Here is a 20,588-nt window from a genome sequence, read left to right as displayed (position 1 = left end):
TGCACGGGTGTTGACAGAGATCATACAACACCCTCCGAGACACACAGACTTCAGCCAGCATGCGTTTGCTTTCCTTAGACATCCTCCTGATAAAAGGACACAGCCGTATGGCAAACACAGCACACATCCCTGCTGGGCATCTGCACGGGGTGACTGAGGTCTTGGAGCAGCATGGGAAGGCTGATGAGAGGATCCCCAGTGCTTGCAAGAGATCTTTGCTCCCATTCAGAAAAACTGTGATAAAAACCAACCTAACTCAAAACGCTCCAAATGATCCCATGTTTCCTGAGAACTCCAGAGGCAGGTGGCTGCCTGAACTCTGTTGGCTGGAGGATCCAGAGGACATAGTGGGGATGCTCAGGGCTGGGGGATGCTGGGGGTCCCAGTCCACGAGGCAGCAGCTGGTGTGGTGGCAGGCTCCAGCAGAAAACCCTTTACTGCTTCTATCCAAACCCTGTTTCCAAAGCCAGCTGGAAACATAAATCACTGCAAGTATTTTGGCTTGGAGAAACTGGAACCTGTTCTATTCAAAACTCACAGTCACCTCTGATGACTGTTTTCATTTTATTTTATATAATTGGCCACAAGTTAATGGGCCACAATGAAGTATAGTCCACTACAGCTTGCAGGGAGCCTCTCTGATGCTGTTCTCCTCCAATATTTTTGCTATGTTTGCAGAAGAGCAGGATAAGCCATTATTTCTGCAAGAGACTTGGTTGCAGTGCAGCACTGTGCCTGCTTACACAGAGCCTGGGCTCAGTGCTCCAAAGCTTCGCTGCTGAGTTCAAGAACCAGTAGTGCACTCCCAGCCCTGTGGATCCCAGCCCTGCCTACTCCGGCTTAACCTGCAACCTGAAGAGGTTTCATTGCCCTGATTCCACAGGAAGTGACAGAGGTGTGGGCTCAGGTGGCAGCAGGGAGCAGGGCAGGATCCCAAGCAAAGCACATAGAGCAGCTGCTCTGTGAGTCCAGCCAGCCCTGCTCCATTCAAAGCAGGGTGGGAGATGCTTCCAAGCCACAAGATTGTGCACCGTTATTTTAACATGTCAAAGCCACCACCATCTCACCCATGCAAGCCTGGCAAAAGGTAGAAACTGAGCTGCTGGGACTGGGATCACTGGGCTGAGCCTTCTCTTCTGCAAGATTCTTCTTTTTGTAACAACTCTACCAAGAGCTGATCTGACATAAGGTACAAAAGCCTCAGGCTGGTTCTGCTGCTGACATTCCCCCGCTGCGAAGCCTTGCTGTTTGAAGCCATGCAGTGAGCAGTGCACAGACAAGCACGGGTTCATGATGGGGAGGAAAACCTGCCCTTGGTCTGAGAGAGGTGCCAGCGTTGGGTTGGACACTGTGGAGAGGGCTGGTCAGCAGCATGGATGCCAGTAAAAGATTCTCAGCTTGGGTGCAGTGTATCAGAGAATGGCTGGGTTGGAAGTGACTTTAAAGCCCATCCAGTTCCCACTCACAGACAGGGATGCCACCCACTAGATGAGGCTGCCCAGGGCCCCAGCCAACCTGCCTTGAATGTCTGCAGTTTCCTTTCACGTGTGCAGGGACCACTTTCATTTGTGTTCTGCTCTGAAGTGACATGACCATTCCCTGAGCACCAGCAGGACTCTGAGCACTGCTGTGGTGTTCTGTCTACAGGAATCAGCAAGGAAACCCCACCAGCTCCTGGTAACTGCAGAAGCACAGCAAGGAGCTTTCTGCTGACATCTACTGATAAACTGGAAGGAAACCCAGACAGATTATTCACAGTCCTCAGCCCAGCACAACTATGTCTACCTCACAAACTGCCTGCCTATAGCACTGCAGGCAGATGCTAAATTTCTGTATTTTGACTGTGGGTCTGAAGAACAGGAGACCAACCTATGATGACTTGTTGGAAGAATATCACCAGACGTCAGCTCTGCATAACTTAGGAGAAGGACCTGATTGAAAATCAGGTTAGAAAGGAAACTGCCTATGGAGCAAGTGATGACAACAATTAAGTTGCCAATATAACCACTGCATACATGCCTGAGGTACCAGCATCACAGTGAGGCTTGGTGAGGAACCAGATCCTTGGCTCTGGTCTTCACAACAGCCATGGCTACAAAGCCATGCAGGAACCACGAAGCATGAAGCTTGAAGGAACCACATCTATAATGAAATCTCATCCCTTGCCTTGCAAGAGGGCAGAGGCTTTTTCATGGGAAGAAAGCTGCTGCATCAGAGATTTCTTCACTGACATGCATGGGGCTGACTCAGCCACATCTCAGAAGTTGTCATCATCTCAAAGATGTTTTCCAGCTCGTTTAGGAAATGCAATTACTTGGGGATTCCTCAGTAGGAGCATCCAGCTCTTTGCACCGTGGAGTAGTAGACAGGATGAGAGGAAGAGCAAGGTAACAGTCATTCCCAACAGCTGGGGAAAACACTTGGATAAACCATCTGGTTTGGACAGTGGGACTGAACAAAGCAAGGATGCCTGGCTGCATGCTTTACCGTGGTTTGAAAACCAAGGGCCATCCTACCAACAACACAAGCTCTGGAGACACTAGGAAGGAAGGAAGAAAAAATTGAAAAAAAAACATTGATTGCTTAGCAACAGAACTGGTTTAAGAGGAATCGTTCTGGTTGCCTAGTAAATAAGGTCAGATTGCTCTGTTCAGAATGGCTTACGGTTACCCTGCACGTCACACCCAAAGCAAAAATCAGCATTATCTATCTCCATGAGGTTGGTGCTTCTTCCTCTGGAAAGATGGGCCCTCCTGTTTGATCCATAAACAAACACTCACTCAATTTGAAGGAGGGCTAGAGGCAACAAGCCAGGAGCACTCAGCACTTCTGAAATGCTGAATTGAGGGGTATCAAAACTGTCAGCCCAGTCAGGAGACATTTCCAGACAGCAACCGCTGAAATAAGAAATCTGGCTCAGATGTTTTTAAGGCATGATGGTACACAGGTCCTGCATCAAACAGAACCCTTCCTTCTCAAAGTGCATTATGAAGAATTCCACATCCTGACAGCAGGGAGTGACACAGCCAGGACCTGACTCTGGACCTCCAGCCCCAGCCTCTTGCTTTCTACATAGAGACAGCTTTATGACACTACTGTACTCACAGGCAGAGATCTCCTTAGATCCCCTAGCCTATGAAACAGAAGTTTAACATTTACAACCTCCTGACGTATCACCACTCACCTTTTTATCCAGTTTCCTGCCAGCCATACTCAGAGTAATCACTCTGTTGTCTGACAGCTCTTGGGCAGCTATCTGAAAGACAAGGGGAAGCTGTGTTCATTTTAACATGAAAAGTCAGTGAACAGAGAACCAAAACCCAGAGGGCAATCCTGCAATGTGAGGATGCGCATCCTGGAGATGTGCAGCTCCTACAAAAGTCATTCTCAAGTTCCTGAAGATCTAATGTACACAGGATCCCACTATTGAAGAGTTAAACTAATTTTGCCTTTGCTAATCAACAAATGCTGTGTTGCTTCATTCTCTGGGCTCCTGGCACTCTGGTAGCTGGCATTTCCTTTCTTTTCCCCAACTCCTTCCTCACTGAGTGGTAGGAAAAGCCTGATAAGGGAAAGGAATTTGGATACCTTACTGCTCTTGACAACTCCCCAGAAGGAGGCTGTGGTGAGCTGGAGGCTGGTGGCCTCTTCTCCCAGCTGACAATTTTAGGATGAGAGATAAAGGCCTCAAACTGTGCCAAGGCAAGTTCAGGTTGGATATGAGGAAGCGATGAGCAGTGATGCAGTGGCACAGCTGCCCAGGGATGGGGGGAGTCACTGTGGACTAGGTGATCTTAGAGGTCTTTTCCAACCTTAATGCTTCTATGAATTCCCTGAGAAGGTCAGCAGTAAGATGGAAGCTATGAAAACAGAGCCAAAATCAGATCCAACACCACAGCCTTTCCCCCAGCCTTGGAACAACCGATGCCTATCAGGCCTGGCTACCCAGGGTCACACAGCTGCCAGCAAAGCATCCACCAGAGCCGGCCTCATGCACCCATTTCTGTGCATGGGCACGTCCAGGTGTCCCTGCTGTGGTTTGAGATGCAGTGACACAACCAAGGACCAAGTCAAGGGCAAGCAGCAGCTACAGAAAACATTGTTACCACAGTGTGCCACCTCATCATCCACGTCACAGACCTTAGGGCAATCCCAGCAGCACTGCTGCCTGGAGTGGGGCCACGTTCACCCACCATCACCCATCAAGATGGCCCAAGGACGAAGAGCACTGCAGTTCCTGATGGCTGCAGCAGGCACAAGTGCAGCCCACATTACTTCAGTTTCCAAGATTTTTCTCACACGCCCTCCAAAATGGCTTTGACTGCCAAAGACCAGTGGGCTGGTTGTGTCTGGAACACCGTCTAATGAGTCTCCTGGTATTCTAAGAGAATGTTTATAACAAAAAAAACACAAAAAACCACCACCCCACATTTATTCACTTCTGTTAGCAGTCGCTTTCTGAATCACTTGCATTTCTTCTCCAGGCTCTGTCCTACCCAAGCATCTGCTCTCCACCTCCCATCTCCTGTTCTTCCCTTTCCCCTCACTGACAAACTGCCTTTCACTGGACAGCAGGGGCTTGGGTTGTTCTTCACTGGACAGGCAGCCTAATTACTGGGCCTTTCTACAGCTCAGTGAAATCAAGGGGACAATATCCTGCAGAAGGAGCAATCAGGGGGGTTATTCACACTGATGGACGCAGGGGAGCATGCAGAGATGGTGAGGCAGTCACAGCCTTTGAATCTGCTCAGGCACAGCCTCTCCCACAAGGACAGCTCTCCCCACAGAGCTCTCTTCCCTGCCTACCCCAGAAGTTTAGATTTATTTAAGGACATTGCCTTCAAATAAGTGGATTGCTTCCTATGTACTTTAACAAAACCACAGCATCACTCTTCTCCACACAGCCCTTGGTGGACACGCACGGTGGTCAAAGGGCAAGAGGAACAGGAGCTGCAGGGAAACAAATTACCTTTGCAGGCCACAGCAGAACCCACACAGAGTCCCTGCAATTTTGGGCTCTTCAGAGGCCAAGATAGAGCTGGGCCACGCACACAAACCATGGTGACATCTCCCCATGGAAACTAACATCCCCACTGCTTTGTAAAGACCTCAAGATTCACTCCTATAGTGACGTGCTTTGGGATTTTCCACATCTTTCAAACCTCAGGACTCTCACTCAATCCCAGTACTCCAGCCAAGGCACTTCTGTTGCATTCAGCCCTTTGACATTTGCGTGCTGCAGTTAAGAAAACGGAGACCTGGATAAAGCTGAAGGGACTGTGGGTGAAGAAGGCAGGGTTTGGCTCCCAACCCCACGTTCTGGGAGCACAAAGAAGACTGTCTCGGTTGGTACTGGCAGCACAACCCCTGGGGCACAAGCTCCAGCAATGTGTCAGGCTGCCAGGACCAAACGCTGCCAGCACACAAAGCAAAGCAGCAGACATCCCAGCACCCTTGGTTCTGATGATGCATCAGTGACAGATCAGAAGCTTCCTCCTTTAAAGCTGGAAACCTTTGAACTCGACTGGAAACTTTACAACTCCTTCGGTTCTTCCTACTCCAGTGGCAGGTATGGGGCAGCAAGAGCCCACTTCTGGGAAAGGCACATGGCCTCAGGTGCCATGCAGGCTTCAACGCAGCTTCTCCTTTTGCCTTTAAAGATTAACTGCAGCAATTAAGAGAGAAAAGCTAAGAGCATCTTCCCAGTCTCTAGAGCAAACAGCGATGGGAGATGCCCTTGCAGCAGGCAGATCTTGGTCTTTTAAAATGTTTTTAGACCCATCTGGTGCTTTTAGACCTGCCTGCAGTTTAACTCCTTGTTGGCTTTTTCTTCCACACCTTTGCTTCTCTGCTGCAAATTCAACATAAACTGGAATGCAGAAGCGAACGAAAAGGATGGGAGATGCGGCATGGGGGAAATGAGCCTAAATTTAGTCTCTTCTTTAAAAAAAATAAATAAAAATCACTAAATAGATCCCCAGCAGGAACACCACTGCCCGAAGGGGTCTGCAGCAGGAGCAGAGGCTGTTGCTATGAGACCTGTTGCTACGGCAGAACTCTCATCCTCTTCGTACAAACAAAACCACTGACTGTCAGCGAAGGAATCGGCCCTTTTCCCTTCGGCTGCTCCGGGGAGGTCTGAGCAGGCATCATGTACAAGATAACAAGCAGCAGCACGTATTGACTTTGTTCTTCTCCAGATTTAGCATTTCTTATTTTAGTACTCAGAGACAAAAGCGCTGGCTGAAGTCACCAGACAGGGACTGGGCAATATAACATCCTCCAAAGAGACCAAAGGTGGGCAGGAAAATGGGAGGCAAGGGAAAAAAGGGGCATCAACCCCAGCCCTGCATCACCTGCAGTTTATTGTCTGCATTCACACACTCCATGGGTAAGGTAAATGAGTTACTGTACCGTTATCATCCCCTTCCCAGCTGGCTTGCCATTCCCCAGAAGGAGAGTTCTTGTTATTTTCTTGCTGGAGACAATCTAGGAAAAAAAACAACAACAAAGAAAATAAAGTCATGTGTTCAAATGCAGACTCATAAGCAACTGATCATTGCTCACGTTAGTCAAATCATATTCAGTATGCACAGTGGTAAAAGAAAGATGCCACACTGAGAGCTGGCCACGATGCTGTCAGTGCCACCAGTGCCACCAGTGCCACCCAACAACCCTGTGAGCTCTCCCCACAGATTGCAGAGCCCCACACAGCGACCTGCTGGTACCAGCTGTGCTCTTCTCCCATTCCTATCAGCAAGCCCTTCCAAATCTACAGGCTACAGTTTCAAAGCACAGCCCCATCCATCCTTCTGCCTCCTCCCTCGGTCCTATGTCACACAGCCAGAAAATAATAATAATAATAATTAGAAGAAAACCATAATGAAATGGCTTAGCTTCTAGCTCTTGCTATCTGGCTGCACCTGAATTCCTCCTATTGCTCTCCAGAAATGCTTTTCTCTCTCTCTTTGCAGTTTTGAGGCAAAACCCCTTCCCACTGAGACTCCCACAGTAGTGCTGGGGTCTTCAATCCAGCCATGCCCTGCAGCTCTGCCTCCAAAACACCCCGGAATCCCCAAATAACAGGGCTAGATGTCTGTGCCTTGCTGTGGCATGAGATTTCTTCATAACCTGACAAGCAACAACCACGGACACCCTGCAGTCTGCAATTTGATCCCTTTTAAGGTTTCACTTGGCCACAGGGGTCATTGCAGGCTTCCGAGTGATCCAACCATCCTTTTAAATCTCGCCACAGACCTAATTAGCTGCAATAAAACAATCCAGCTAATCTGACAGGGCTCTGATGGCAACACAGAACTGGAAAGTCAGGTGCTGGGTGTGTGGTTCAGCAAAGGCAGGTTCCTGCTGCCCCAGCCTGCTCTCCTTCCCTTCCAACAGCTGCTCGTGCCTCAAAACAACCAGATGGGCTTATGGAAACATCTCACCAAACAAAAAACGGACTTCAGAAAGTCTATGGCTGAGTCCACAAGTCCTCCCTGTCCCACCCCTCTCCTCCACAGGTCCAGCAATAGCTGGGCTCCTCCAGGACCTTACACAGAATCATTAAGGTCAGAAAAGACCTCTCAGACCCCCAAGCCCAACCCCAACCCATGCCACCATGCCCACATCCCTCTGCCACATCCCCACGGCTCTGGGACACCTCCAAGGACAGTGAGTGCCCCACCTCCTCAGGCAGCTGTGCCACAGCATCACTGTTCTAAGAACTTTTTCCCTATATCCAACCATTCATGAGGTGACTCTTCCACCCTCCTCCCTAGTGCATATAAAGGATGCCTCCCTCCAGTATGAGGCTGCAGAGCCCAATACTCCTGCAGAGCCATGCTGAGGCTTCAGCCCTGTTTCCTCATGTCCACAAACTCTCTTTTCACAGCGTTCATCAGGACTGTGCCCTCCATAATGAGCACAGCTGAACTGTGCCAGAGGTGGCTGCAGCCAACAACAGAACAAATACTGAATGGCTTGGCCTAAACCACTGAGCAACAGCTTGGGCTGTTTCCTGGGCGGTCTCTTAATTTCTTCAGGATCAAAATTAGGTCATTACAGAGCTCTTCTGAAAACACAGACATTAAACCTCAGTCAGTAAATGTCAGTGCTCTTCTGACAAGTTCTCAAGTTGGCAACAGCGAAGTTACTCAGCTGCCTTTGGCATACGCAGTACCAGATAGTATGTAATAAAGTGACCACATTCATCAGCCTCCTTGGACGCCCTGGGCCAGCTGTCCACACCAACCCACCTACTACAGTGCCTGCTATCCCCAGCCCATTTGCTCGTGCCAGGTACCACAGCAGTCCTGGGCAGCTGGAGGCTGAAAAAGAATGGAAAAATCTCCCTCATTTCTTGCCTCTGAGTCAGAGCATGCTCAGAAGACAAAGAAGTTTGGAGAAACTGCCAAATCCTAACAGGGTCTGGGCTCATGAACGCAAAGACCTTCCAAAGGTTTATAAATCACATCTGTCTCAAAAGCTTTTCCATAGGAAGAGCAGAAGACACATTCCTGCACCAACACGCTACAGTAAGAGGCATGATTTACTACCCAACAGCAAGGTTATTGTGCATGTGTTTTTCAAACGCTTCATTCTCAAACAGAAGAAAGACATCATTCTTACTACAAAAGTTCTGACAAAAAAAAAAGAGAGAGAAGTAGATCTGCAGTGCATCCTAATTGTAAACACCTGGAAGTTTCTCAAGTCCAAATCCCAACTGGTCATCATGGCTACTACCAGAACCCTTACTGACAACAGGTACCTCCAACACTTCCAGTGCAAGTGTCCGAGACAAATGGGTGCAATGCCCTCTTGCATTTCCCCAGGCTTTGGTCTCTCTGCAAGCAGCAGCAGGTGCCCACCCTACATCCAAGCTCAGATTTGGGCAAAAAATTACCCTAAGTACTTTTTGCCAGGAATGACCCAGCAAACTTTACAGTGGGTAAGAAAAGTAGCTCTGCCCCCTTCAATTCCCCTGAGGATGGTGTAATTTGGGGTCTCTTAGCTGGAGGACGAGCTGCAGGAATAGGACATCAGAGACTCACCGTGCCCAGCGTGCAGGAGAACTCGCCAAGGAAGTCATGCTCATACAGCTGTGTGCTCGACTTGTCCTGGTCAAACAGGGCAAACCTGAGCTTCTGCACTTCTTCGAAGTGGTAGTCAACAACAAACTTCTTGGAGAAGGCCGGGTTGAGGTTGTTCACAGCTGTTTCTGTCCTGTCGAGCTGCATAGAACAAAAAAAATGGGCAATCAGGCATCTATGCTTTACATCTTTGTCACTGCAACGTCTCTCCTCTGACCGCAGCTGGAGCCCTGACATCTAGAAGCCCTGTGCTGGCCAGCAGAGAGCAACAGGCACGCAGCAAACACAACCCTAAATGCATGCAAAGTGGGTTGCATCTAACAGAGAGCTGTGTCTCTGAGGACAGGGACTGGAGTGGGCTCAAAGCTTACCGAAGCCACAGCCTTTGCATCGTTTCTGACACTTGCTCTCCAGGACACAGAATGCCCCTCGAGCTCATGCTTTCACACCTCCCACCTGCTGCTCTGGTCCTCTGCCAATCACACTCACACCTCTAATGCTTTCAAAGTCAACCAAAACTATTTCTTTCGGGCCACACAGCTTACAGCAGAAACAAGTGAAAAAACAAAGTGTCACAACTCAGAAGAGTAATCCCCCAGCGTTTCCTTCTAGATCTCGTAACAAAACATTCACGTGGTTTCTTCTTTTTTGGCCTTCCATGGAAGAAAAACTGAAATCACCAAATCACCATGGTCTATTTTTCATGGCTTTCACCCAGTACTAGCAGAAGCAAGAGGCTGGAAGGATGCACAAGGCAGGACTTCAGTGGACTCCGATATCCAAAATAGCTCTGGAATTCCCTCAGCCAGACAGAGCATCTTTATAACTTGGTACAGAGGGGGGATTACACTGAGCCCAGTGCAGGAGGGATGTGAGGTGGGGCCAAAATGGGAATCTCCCACCTTTGAAGTGGGTCTTCCTGCAGCCTAGAGCTTGGCCAGCTGTAGACAAGACTCATCCCAGCTCTGGCTGTTGCCTAAAAACAATGTGCTGAGCACATCCAGCTTTGCCCCAGCGTCATTTTGTTGATGAGATGCCTTTGACACGCACAGACTCGAGGCTCCAAACTGCAAAGACAGCACAAAAAACCCTCACCCTTCTGTTGCTGCTGCTATACAACCTGAAGTTTGGATACACCCATATGAAGGAAAGAGAACTCCCCTCAGCTGATGTTTTTTTGGAGAGCTGGAGCTGGCAGGATCTCTTACTGCTATGTTCTGCTCTTCTCTGATGTTCCAACAGTGGCAGAGGTTGCAGTAGCAGCCTTGGCTTGGACACACTGCAAGGCTGAGATATGTAATTAACCATCAGACACATGGGCTTCACGTCCACATGCACCTGCTGCCATGGGAAACACTTGGCACTGCTCTCCAAGAGGACTTTCCAGAGGGAGGTAACCAGGACTCAGCACCCTGCAGAGAAGGCAGCGGGTGAAGGCTGACGGATGGTCACAGCGAGCTCCTTCAAAGCCTCCAAAACCCTCCTGCACCAGTATGGGGGAGGACACGACCATCCCATGACCAGCCTGCTGGCTCCCTAAGCCCTGGGAGCAGCAAAGGGCCACCAGCCTGCCCTGAAATGAATAAGGGGAGCCAGCACTCAGATCTTTGCAAGACACAACCCAGACACCACAGCAGCTCGTCTGCAGCAAGCAGCTCCTGTGCTGGCACCACGGACTGCAGGACAGATGGATGCCTGCCAGAGCAGCAGAGCCAGAAATAAACACATCACAGCAGGAAGGAAAAAAAAAAAAGAAGAAAAAAAAAGACAGAAAAAAGCACACAGCCTCATCATCCCAGTGAAACTCATTCAGCATACGAGAGAGAATCCGGAGGGACTAAGTGGAAACGTGGTAAGTTTGTTACGTAGACACCACTGTGGTGTTTTTAAAGTTGGTCACTTAGTCTGTTTTAATTGCCAGCAGAACACTGAAGTAAATGCTGTACTCTTAAAACAGCCACCTGCAGCACCCTCTGAAGAGATGGGAATCAACCAAACCAACTGGAGTGGGCTGTGCACCAACCAGGGCAATGCAGCTTCTCACAGGTCCTCCCCACTCGGCCACCACCTGCACTTCAGCACCCAAATGCCTGCTCAGAGAGATGCTCCTGGCAGACCAGGAGCAGCAGCCATCAATGAGCTCTACCTTATCTGAACAGCACAACACGCACAAATCTCCTTTCAAGCCTAGCTGATGAGACTACGCAGGCAACAGGAATGGATTTCAGCTCCTTTCATGTACCCTGAGCTAATGGGAAGCCTGGGAACGAGTCAAAGCAGGATGAAAAGTGAGCTGACATCAGGCAGCCGCCTGCCCTCTGGGGTAGCAGCTGGCTGAGAAGGGGCAGCAGGCCACCTATGCTTCCTCCTGTCCCACTGTTATCCAGAATGCCCCTGCAGCAAGGCTGCAAACAAGTCTGGGATGCGATGGGGTGAAAAGCATTGCAGGTGGGGCCTCACAACAGCAGAGCAGAAGAGGACAATCCCCTCCCTGACCTGCTGCTCATGCTTCTTCTGATGAAGCCCAAAGTATCCACTTTCTGGGCTGCAAGCACACGCTGACGGCTCATATCCCGATCTTCCCCCACCAGCACCCCCAAGGTGTTCTCTGCAGGGCTATTCTTGACCTTTCCAGCACTCAGTCTGCACTGATACTGGGGATGGCCCTGACCCAGGTGCAGGACCTTGCACTTGGCCTTGTCAAATGTCCCAGGTTCAGCCCCACAGAGCGAGGGGGCTTCCTTCAACACCCTGATGGCCCAGTGTTCCATCACCTGTACACTGTGAAGCACAAGTAAATCACAAGCCTCAGCTGCTTGCTACACATGTATTTCAGTCTTCATCTTGGTGCAGCTCTTTACCTTCCACCTTGCTGGTGACCGTTCTGTACGAGGGCTTTTCACACCAGGAAATAAATATGCCATTGGCTCCTGCCTCCCCTGAGCACTCAGCACAACCACGTGCCCTGCAAAATGCAAAGCTGGCTCTGCATCCCAGCAGCAAAGCACGAAGGTTTTGAAAAGGCAACCAAGGTAACTAAAGACTTGTCTTCAAAGCCTCAATCCTACACAGCAAGCACAAACCCAGGGAATTTTCTCCATTGGCAACCCCTCATGGTAAGCAAATGCAGCTAGGGTCGTCCAGTTTCTGCCAGGAGGATTGCTGGAGATATTCAGTATTGTCTGTCACCTGGGAGATGCTCTTTCAAGGGGCAGGGAACACGTGATGGACACCACTTGGGGGCATCTAGGAGCCCCAGGTCAATAGCTGGTGGCCTCCATATCCTTCTGAGATGAGCAGTATAGGAGATGAGGATCGTCCAGGCTCAGGAGGGGTGACTCAGAGTGGCACAAAAGTGAGGGCACAGCTGAGTCACAGGCCAGGTCCATCCCGGCTCCTACAGCATGATGTCATCAGGCAGCACACTGACATATTACCCATCTTTATGTCACATCTGGGCCTGAGCTTTTTGTCTCTCCTTCTACCACCCCCTCCAAGGCTGATTCATGACCATTTTGGTTGGTGCTTATTATTTTTTTTTTTTAATTCCTCTTAAGCTCAGTGAGACACAATAATTGTATTTGGGAACAAATATGACAGCTGGAAGAAGCAGCCCCACCGCGCAGGCACAGATGCTGCCACCACCGTGCTACCACAACACAGGGACACAGGAAGGCTTGGGTGCTGGCTGTGCCCACAGCATGCTCCACACGTCTGCAGCTGAAAGAAGAGCAGAGCACGGAGCAATCTGCTGCTGGAGCACCTATTTTGCCAATTAGACAGCTATAAAAATAGCACAAGGGGAAAAAAGCAAAACTTGCATTGTATTTAAAAGAAAAAAGCTTTGGAATCAAAACCACTGGACTGAGACGTTACTGATAGCAAAAGAGGAATCCCTGAAAAGCACAGTCAGGTCAAAGAGATGACACCTATCAAGACTGGGAAGCTCATCAGTTTCATCCAGGCTGCTATTAAGCAGAGTTAATTGCAGAATGTGGCAAAAGCGAGGTCTGCCCCTACACCCTGCCCGTGACACGGAGATCAGCTGCAGGAAGCCTGAGCTGATGCCCATGGATTCACCATTTCCTGGCCAGGTGCTCGAGCTGCCCCCTAAATCCAAGTATCAGGAAAAAGAGACCACGTAATTCCCTGGGAACTGGGGGGATTTAATGCCTCTCAGCTGCTCGCTTTGTGCTGAGCTGATCAGCGCTGCGTTCGTCTGTCACATCCCAAGGCTCTACATATCTGTTCCCTCCTCAACGAACCAAAGAGCCGTTATGCTACCTAACTCCAACTGCACTTACAAGATGAAATCCACATGTTTTTCCACAGGCATTTTAGCTCAGTCTTTCCTTCTGCAGCCAAAAAGTATTTTCTAGGCGCAGAGCAAAATGTTCTCGCACAGACAAGTCTGAATTCAAGACGCTCATTCAATCACAGACAACACTCTGCCCTACAAGGACTGCTGCAGATGGGAATGACAACTACACTTTCTGCATGTGATGTGCTGAACGCTCAATAAAGCACCACGAAAACCACCCTTGGGAGTTCCTGCTCTGCTTCACATACACCTCATTCCAAAACCAGTCTAAGAGCAGAGGAGGACCCAGGCACTCCTAACAAGCAGCCCTGGACTGACTTCCCAGACCTTCACCCAACACAGTCCTGTCCCCTAGAAAGCAACTTTTCAAGTGAAATCCAAGGAACAGCTCTACGAGAGACATGGGATCCAAGGAACAGCTTCTCTTCTCACCCCGAAACACATCTTGTTCCAAGCAGGACATCCCGATGGCTAACTGTTCCATGGGATCAGTGTTGCAGACACCCACACCTAAAGCACTCACAGGTAACTGCACACTGAGAAGCAACTTTTGGACCAGTTCACACGTGGCAAGATGATTTCAGGCCCACCACACGCCTTGCCAGGATTATTTTGAGCCTAGCCTGCTGTCATTAAACCAGCAAGGAATGACTGAAGAACCAGGTGCTTGTGCACAGCCTTGGGATGGTGGAGAGGTTTCCACCTCATCCAAGGGAGGTCAGCTCAATGGAGGAGCAAGGATGAGCCTTACAGAGGAGACTCCTCCAGAAGTACACTTTCATTACTGCCTCCTCCTGGAGAATGTCTCTGCAAGCTTCACGTGGAAGTGATGAAGTGCCTTTTGCAGAATCGTAAAGGTTGGGAAAGACTTGTAAGATCATCTATGGAACCCCAGCCCAGCCCCACTGTGCCCACTGACCGCATCTCTCAGTGCCACATTTCCATGGTTCTTGACCACCTCCAGGCACAGTGACTCCCCCACCTCCCTGGGCAGCTGTGCCAGTGCCTCACCACTCTTTCCAATACGGTCTTCCTGATATCCAACCCAAACCTCCCCTGGTACAATGTGAGGCCATCACTCTCATCCTATTGCCATTACCTGGGAGCAGAAGCCAACCCCCACCTCACCACAACCTCCCCTTCAGGGGTTGCAGAGAGTGATGAAGTCTCCCCTGAGCTGCTTTTCCTCTGAAACATCCCAGTTCCCCCATAAAACAGTGTTCCAGCCCTAAGGCTGCCAAGAAGCTCCTGTTTCAGTGTAGAAAAACCCAAACCCAACACTTTGCTCTGCTGTACCTTCAAGAGGCTGCTGTGATGCTGCAGGGAGAAGCACACCCTGATCAAGAGACAGAGCAGTGATAACAAGACCTGCAGAACTTCAGGGGGCCTGAAAGCTCCCACAGATCCCAGCACAAGCTCATTTGGGAATTTACAGCTTGCTGTTAAAAGCACCTTATGAAAACCCTTATCACAGGACTCCTGTGCCAGAGTCTGGCTAAGAAATGAGCACAGAGGGAAGGAAAAGATAAAGGCACTGGAAGAAACATTAATCCAGCTTGATCCAACCATGAGTAACACAGAGGCTCTTCTCCGGTTAGGAATTAGGGTCTGTCCTCTCTTTTTATCTACCTTGAGGACCTGTTCACAAAGCAAGGCACAGAATCGCTCCTTTTTAAGGAATTCTGATCACACAACACTTCTTGCAACATCCATGGGAAGGGATGTGACACCTCCTGCCTTGACTTGGTTGGCTCCTGGGCTCTCAGGCCCACACAGAGCCCAGCCCTGCCAGGACGAGCCAAGGCCACAGGCTACTCTGTCCCCAGCCTGTCTGCACTGGTGAGGTGCCCAGCCAGGAGGCCAGGTGGTTTCCAAGTGCTCTGAAAAATGAAGGAATCCACTCAAGCTTCCTTCACAAGGTGTACAAGCTGTGTTCAACACCGTGATCAAAACGCAAATGTCATTAAGGACATCCGCAGAACCAAACCACAGGATGCAGAAACCATGCAGCTTCAGGACTTACCTCCACCCATTTTCCATTGATTTCCATGAAGAGGACGCAGAAGGGGTCAGACTTGGAAGTGACATCCCTGTCCAGCAGGTTTTGGCCACAGATGGACAGCTCGACCTTGCAGACGCAGTACTGGGAGCCAATGGGCCCCGCTGGCGGTGGGGTCCCGGTGTACGCCATGGACTCCAGCAGCAGCAGCTCCAGGCAGTCTGCAGGACAGAAAGAGAGCAGAAAACCCTCAGGAGAAGCAGAAAGGTACAAGGACACACAGCCAAAAGCTCTCAAGGCAGCCACATGGGGTTCCCAAGGAGGAGCTCAGCACTGCAACCCCAGCGTGCCCTGGCTTTGCTCCACAAACAGCAGATTTGAAAGGAAAGGTGATGTCCTCTGTACGTCCCCTAAGAGAGCAGCAGGTCCAGCTATCACAGCCATCACCTCTGCCTATGGACAAGTTTGTTCACGGGACATCTCACTGCTGCTCATCTCCCTCCTCACCCTCACTGTCTTGCCTTGCTTCTGCCGTGGCACGGCGAGGCAAGGCAGAAGGCAAGGGATCCTGAATGAACAGCAGAGCAGAGGGAATATGGAAAGAGAAGGGAAGCAGAGAACCAGCCGATATTAGGGTGAGAGGAGGCTGAGCTCGTCTAACGAGCGTGTGCTGGAGCAAGTTCACCGCACCGCAGCAGGGAAGGAGTCCCCTCCTGGATGCCCTACCTCTGTGTCATCTGACACAGAGCAGCCTTGGGTGCATTCCCACACCTTGGGTACACAAACCCTGCAGCTGTGGGCTGGTGAGAAAGGCCTCCCAGCTGAGCAGTGAGCTGGATTCACAGGGAAAGGGAGCCCTGAGAGAAGCGTGAGGCCGATGTGAGAACTGCCCTATGACCGGATGCCCAGGGCGACTTACAGGGCCTGGTAAGATCTCATCTGGTCCGAGAGCTTACTAGAAGCCTGCAATCAAAGCTTACCTCCACCCATTACAGAGTGTTACAGAGATAAACGTGAACTTTATACCATTATCATGTGACAACCCCATCCATCTCTCACAGTCCCACATCCATCTCCAAGCAGTTTTGCTTTCTGATGTGCAGCCCGCTTGCAACAAACATAAAATGTCTCTAACAGAGAAGAGGGAAGAGAGGAAAGGGATGAGGGAAAGAGAGGAAGAGGCATTTTCAGACTGAGTTAAACTAATAAACTTTTATGGCTGGGGTTGCTATTGGAGAGACAGCTCTGCCCATCAGCTGGTTCAGTACCTTTCTTCAATAGCTCTCCTTGGCTCCTGGCTCATCCACATTATCTCTGAACCTCAAACATCATCTTCCACCCCCTGATAAACCATCTGTTTGGCATGGAAATCCCAATTAATTAGCATCGGTTGTTTGTTCTGCCTGGGCACAAGTGTCAGCAGGAGCCCATGCTCTGCTGCTGGGGATGAAGCAGGGATGGAGCAGGGATGGAGCAGGGATGCCACTGCTGCAGGGTGGAGGGAAGGAGGGGAACAGGCTCAGCTGCCCCTATGTGCCCAGGGCTCTGACTTTAACCCCTCTGTATCACAACTCAATCCTCATCCAACCGAACGCCGTCGCTCCCAATTTCCAGCAAGGAGAAATGAAGCACAGGTGAGGAACCCTGCTGCTGTGTCCTCGAGGAGAAATGCCTGCTGGTTCTTCAAACAGCATCAAAAAAGGCAAAAAACCACCTCCCAGCCCAGCTGCCCACAGGCACTACCTGCCTGCTCCTCTCCAAGCCCGTGCTGCCAGCTGCAGCTAAAATAAAGATTTTTCTTTATTTCAACACCCAGATCATGCAATCTGTGTCTTAAAATAGGCAGGCCTGTTCTATTTATGCTGCTGTCTGATGCTGGTGCTGCCTTCAACAAGCACACGCAGGGCAGCTGTGCTGGCACGGATGGGGTCCTGATGGAGCAGGGAGATCTGGGCTTCGTTTTTCCATCTCTCCCCTTCCCCCAAATCTCGTCAGTGCCTCACACAAAGCAGAGGCAGCAAATGACTCACTGGAAAAAGCTTTTTCCCAGGGCTGGCTGGCACCAGAACATCTGAGTGTGTTGCACATTGCCTGCGCTCCAGCCCTGCCATTCCTCCAGGAGCTCGTAGCCTAAGCACCCGTGAGGAAGGGAAGCAGTGCCAGAAATCAGGGACTGGGACACTGATCTCTCCATCCTGCCTGTTGTGTCGAAGGGGTGCCCAGTAAAAAACTCCCCAGGAAGGCAAAAAGCAGCAGAGAGATGCCACCAGCATTTGCCTACGATCCCAAAGATGTTTTTTCCATCAAGGAGTTGCTGATGCAGGCCAGCACTGCACTGAGGATGGAGATGCCCGAAAGAGGTCTTGGCCACCTGTGTCACCCCCTCCTGCAGCACTTATGGCACACGTGCACTGCCTTCCCCCAGGGCGTTGGGATACCCGGAGCTCAGAGCTGGCTCTCCATATCTATATTCCAGTCTCTCCTCTTTTTTTTTTGTTCTCGTCTCTCTGCATTCACCGCCCTAAATGAAGTCCTCCGACTCACTTGGCACCCGCAGCCAAATATTCTCCCAACATATAATCACAGCTGCCAGCTTCGTGCTCATTGTGCTGCCACGTGGTTCCCTAACGCACGCCCAGCTCCCCGCACAGCAGCTCTGGGCAGCAGGGTGTACATCTGTCCGGTCCCCTCATCCCCACATCACACCTAGGAACACACCAGGGCATCTTTCTGACATCCAACGCTGCCCACAGCAGATGCCTGATGACCAGTCCTAAGCATAGGGTAGAGAGATGTGTTCCCAGACCCTTTGTGGGTTCATACAGTCCAGCAATCCAGCAATTCCTTCTCCTCCTCCCCCTCCTCCTCTCTTCTCTCCTTCCCCCCGCTCCCCCTCCCTTCCTCTCCTCCTCCTTTTTCCTCCATCCTCTCTTTCCTTCCCCTCTCCACCCTCCTCCCTCCCTCTCTTCCTATTCCTTCCTTCCTATCTCCTTCTTCCTCTTTCTTCTCCCCCTCTCTTCTCTTCTTCCTCCCTCCTCCTCCTTTTTCTCCCTCCTTCAGAGAAGCCCAGCGAGCACCACATCTCACCAGTCACATTTTCAGCACTAACAGGAAAAAAGAAAAGCGAAAGAGAAAACAAACCACCCAAACTTGGACACGGGGTCAGAGTTTACGTTACGAAAGGAAACAGATGCACAGTGTTTAGGGAAGCAGAACAATAACAGCTCCTCATTGGGATGGAGGGTGAGCACAGAGCCTAGAGCGGTACAGTGGGTTCTGATGTGACACAAACAAAAGATGGGAGCTCTTTTACTACGAGCAGCACCCTCAAATTTCAGTGATTTCCTCTCCGTGGGAAAGAAGAAATGAACATTCTTCTTTTCACAGAGAACAGAAGCCTTCTCTTTTCCTGGGGAAGAGCACGGATTCCTGCAGGACGGCACAGAAGCCATGACTCAATTTACCCACTACAGCCTCCTTCAAGGGGAGAAGCAGAGAACAGGAGAGATGGCAGCCAAGCAGGTAGTTCTGGGTTCACACAGAGGACATCTCTGAGCTCCCTTCTGTAAACAAACGTGATCATGGCCAGGATTATTTTGCAAAGCAAAGCATTTGCCTCGCCCAGGCATCACGGAGGACTCACCAGCCTGCACCTGGTGTCTGTAACAGCTCAATACGAGAATGTGTCATCTCCCAAATCAACCCATCCTGATGGAAATTGTCCCTACAACCCCTTGGCAGGGTCGTAGTTTGACTATTTCCATCACTTTTTTCCCCCCAAAATCCCTACAGAGAAAGAATCTTCTCTCGCTTGTTCCCTGATCCTGGCACAGCCCAGGTAGGTCTGCTCGCACCACAGAGCAGAGAGGGCTGAGCTGACCCTTAAGGATATGTATGTAAGGAAACAATTTCTGCTCAGAAAGAGTGGTGAGGCACTGGGATGGGTTGCCCAGGGTGCTGGGAGAGCTTAACCCAGCAGCAGCTGCCTCCCGAGGGATAACAGGGAGTAACTCACTAACCTGCACCCAAGCTTTGACAAAGCAGTCAAAGGGTTTGAGCTCGGGGCCCTGAGGAGCTTCTCCAGCCCTGAGGACAAGTGCTGCTGAGCTGCACTTCCCTGCTGAGGATGGGTGATGGCGATGGGACGGCGGCAGCTGGAGCCAGGAGAGCTGCTTTGAAGGCAGGCAGACGGGAGCAGCCAACCCCACGCGGTGCCCTCAAGCACGGCCAGACTCAGCTTTATCCACAGTCACCCCAGAACTGACCCAGGAGCCCAGCCAGGAGCTGTGGCAGACAGAGCCAACACCTCCAGCTGCCTCTCTGCCACCACCACACACGGACAGCAGGAAAGGAACCGGCTCACATCACAACCCAAGTGCACCCTCCAACCAGGCCCACTGCCACTCACAAGCACGTTTGGCTGATACACGCCGCAACAACCACACGTTTTCACTTAAATACATGCTTCCTCTCGGGCTCAATTTAGGGAAATCTGTGATTTAGGGCAGAAAATACTGTGATGTCACTGTGAATGCTGGTGATGGCACCGAACCCTCAGCAGGCTGCATTTATTGAGAAGTGAATGCTGAAGACAAATCCCAGGGCCGGGGCTCTCGGGTGCGAGGAGCCAGGAGATGCCAGCAGGAAGGACAGCAGCACCTGATAGATGTCTGAGGTAGAAACTATTTGTCCCTTCCATCCCCAGCACACTCAATGTACACCAGCTTATTGAGAGGCTTATCTAACATATTAAACCCCAAAGTCTCTTTTTCTGAATTGTAACCGAATTCCTATTTCCGGCCAACACAAGGCAGAAGGGAAAAAAACATCACTTCAGCAATGAGAAACATCCTTAAGCATTTTCCAATGTTGCTACACACCTGCAGCCCCTGGGCCCCTCCACCCCATGCAGGGGCAGGACTTGGCAGAGAGGGGTTTCCCAGTAAGCCTCCAGCAGCAGCAGGAGGCAGGGCTGGTTCTCGGGCAGGAACCAGGGCTTCCACCACCTTATAACCAATGTGTCCCATCACGATCCCCAGCCCAAATCCATTAGGGTCACCATAAGCCAGCCGGAGCATGCACTGGGCTTGCTGAGCAGTCAGAACTTCAAAGCCTGGTGCTATAAATAAGCACTAATTAAGTTTTGTGCAATGCTTGTTCACACCGGCACGCTGACACC

The 20,588-nt window shown here is 50.6% G+C and overlaps 1 protein-coding gene across 2 annotated transcripts in view; it reads right to left on the bottom strand.

Moving 5' to 3' along the window:
* Window positions 1–20,588, bottom strand: part of CPNE2 (copine 2) — a 41,382-nt gene that overhangs the window by 19,626 nt on the left and 1,168 nt on the right. For both annotated transcript variants that reach the window (XM_048958258.1, XM_048958257.1), the window contains exons 2-5: window positions 15,434–15,630; window positions 9,051–9,230; window positions 6,415–6,489; window positions 3,185–3,256 (exon numbers count right to left, since the gene is read on the bottom strand). In XM_048958258.1, the coding sequence (XP_048814215.1) occupies window positions 3,185–3,256; window positions 6,415–6,489; window positions 9,051–9,230; window positions 15,434–15,601 (495 nt within the window). In that variant the 5' untranslated portion in view covers window positions 15,602–15,630. The remainder of the gene's footprint in view (window positions 1–3,184; window positions 3,257–6,414; window positions 6,490–9,050; window positions 9,231–15,433; window positions 15,631–20,588) is intronic.

Source organism: Lagopus muta, chromosome 12, assembly GCF_023343835.1.
Source record: "Lagopus muta isolate bLagMut1 chromosome 12, bLagMut1 primary, whole genome shotgun sequence".
Lineage (NCBI taxonomy): Eukaryota > Metazoa > Chordata > Aves > Galliformes > Phasianidae > Lagopus > Lagopus muta.
The sequence above is the reverse complement of the archived record's forward strand: the minus strand, read 5'-3'. Positions and strand labels throughout refer to the sequence as shown.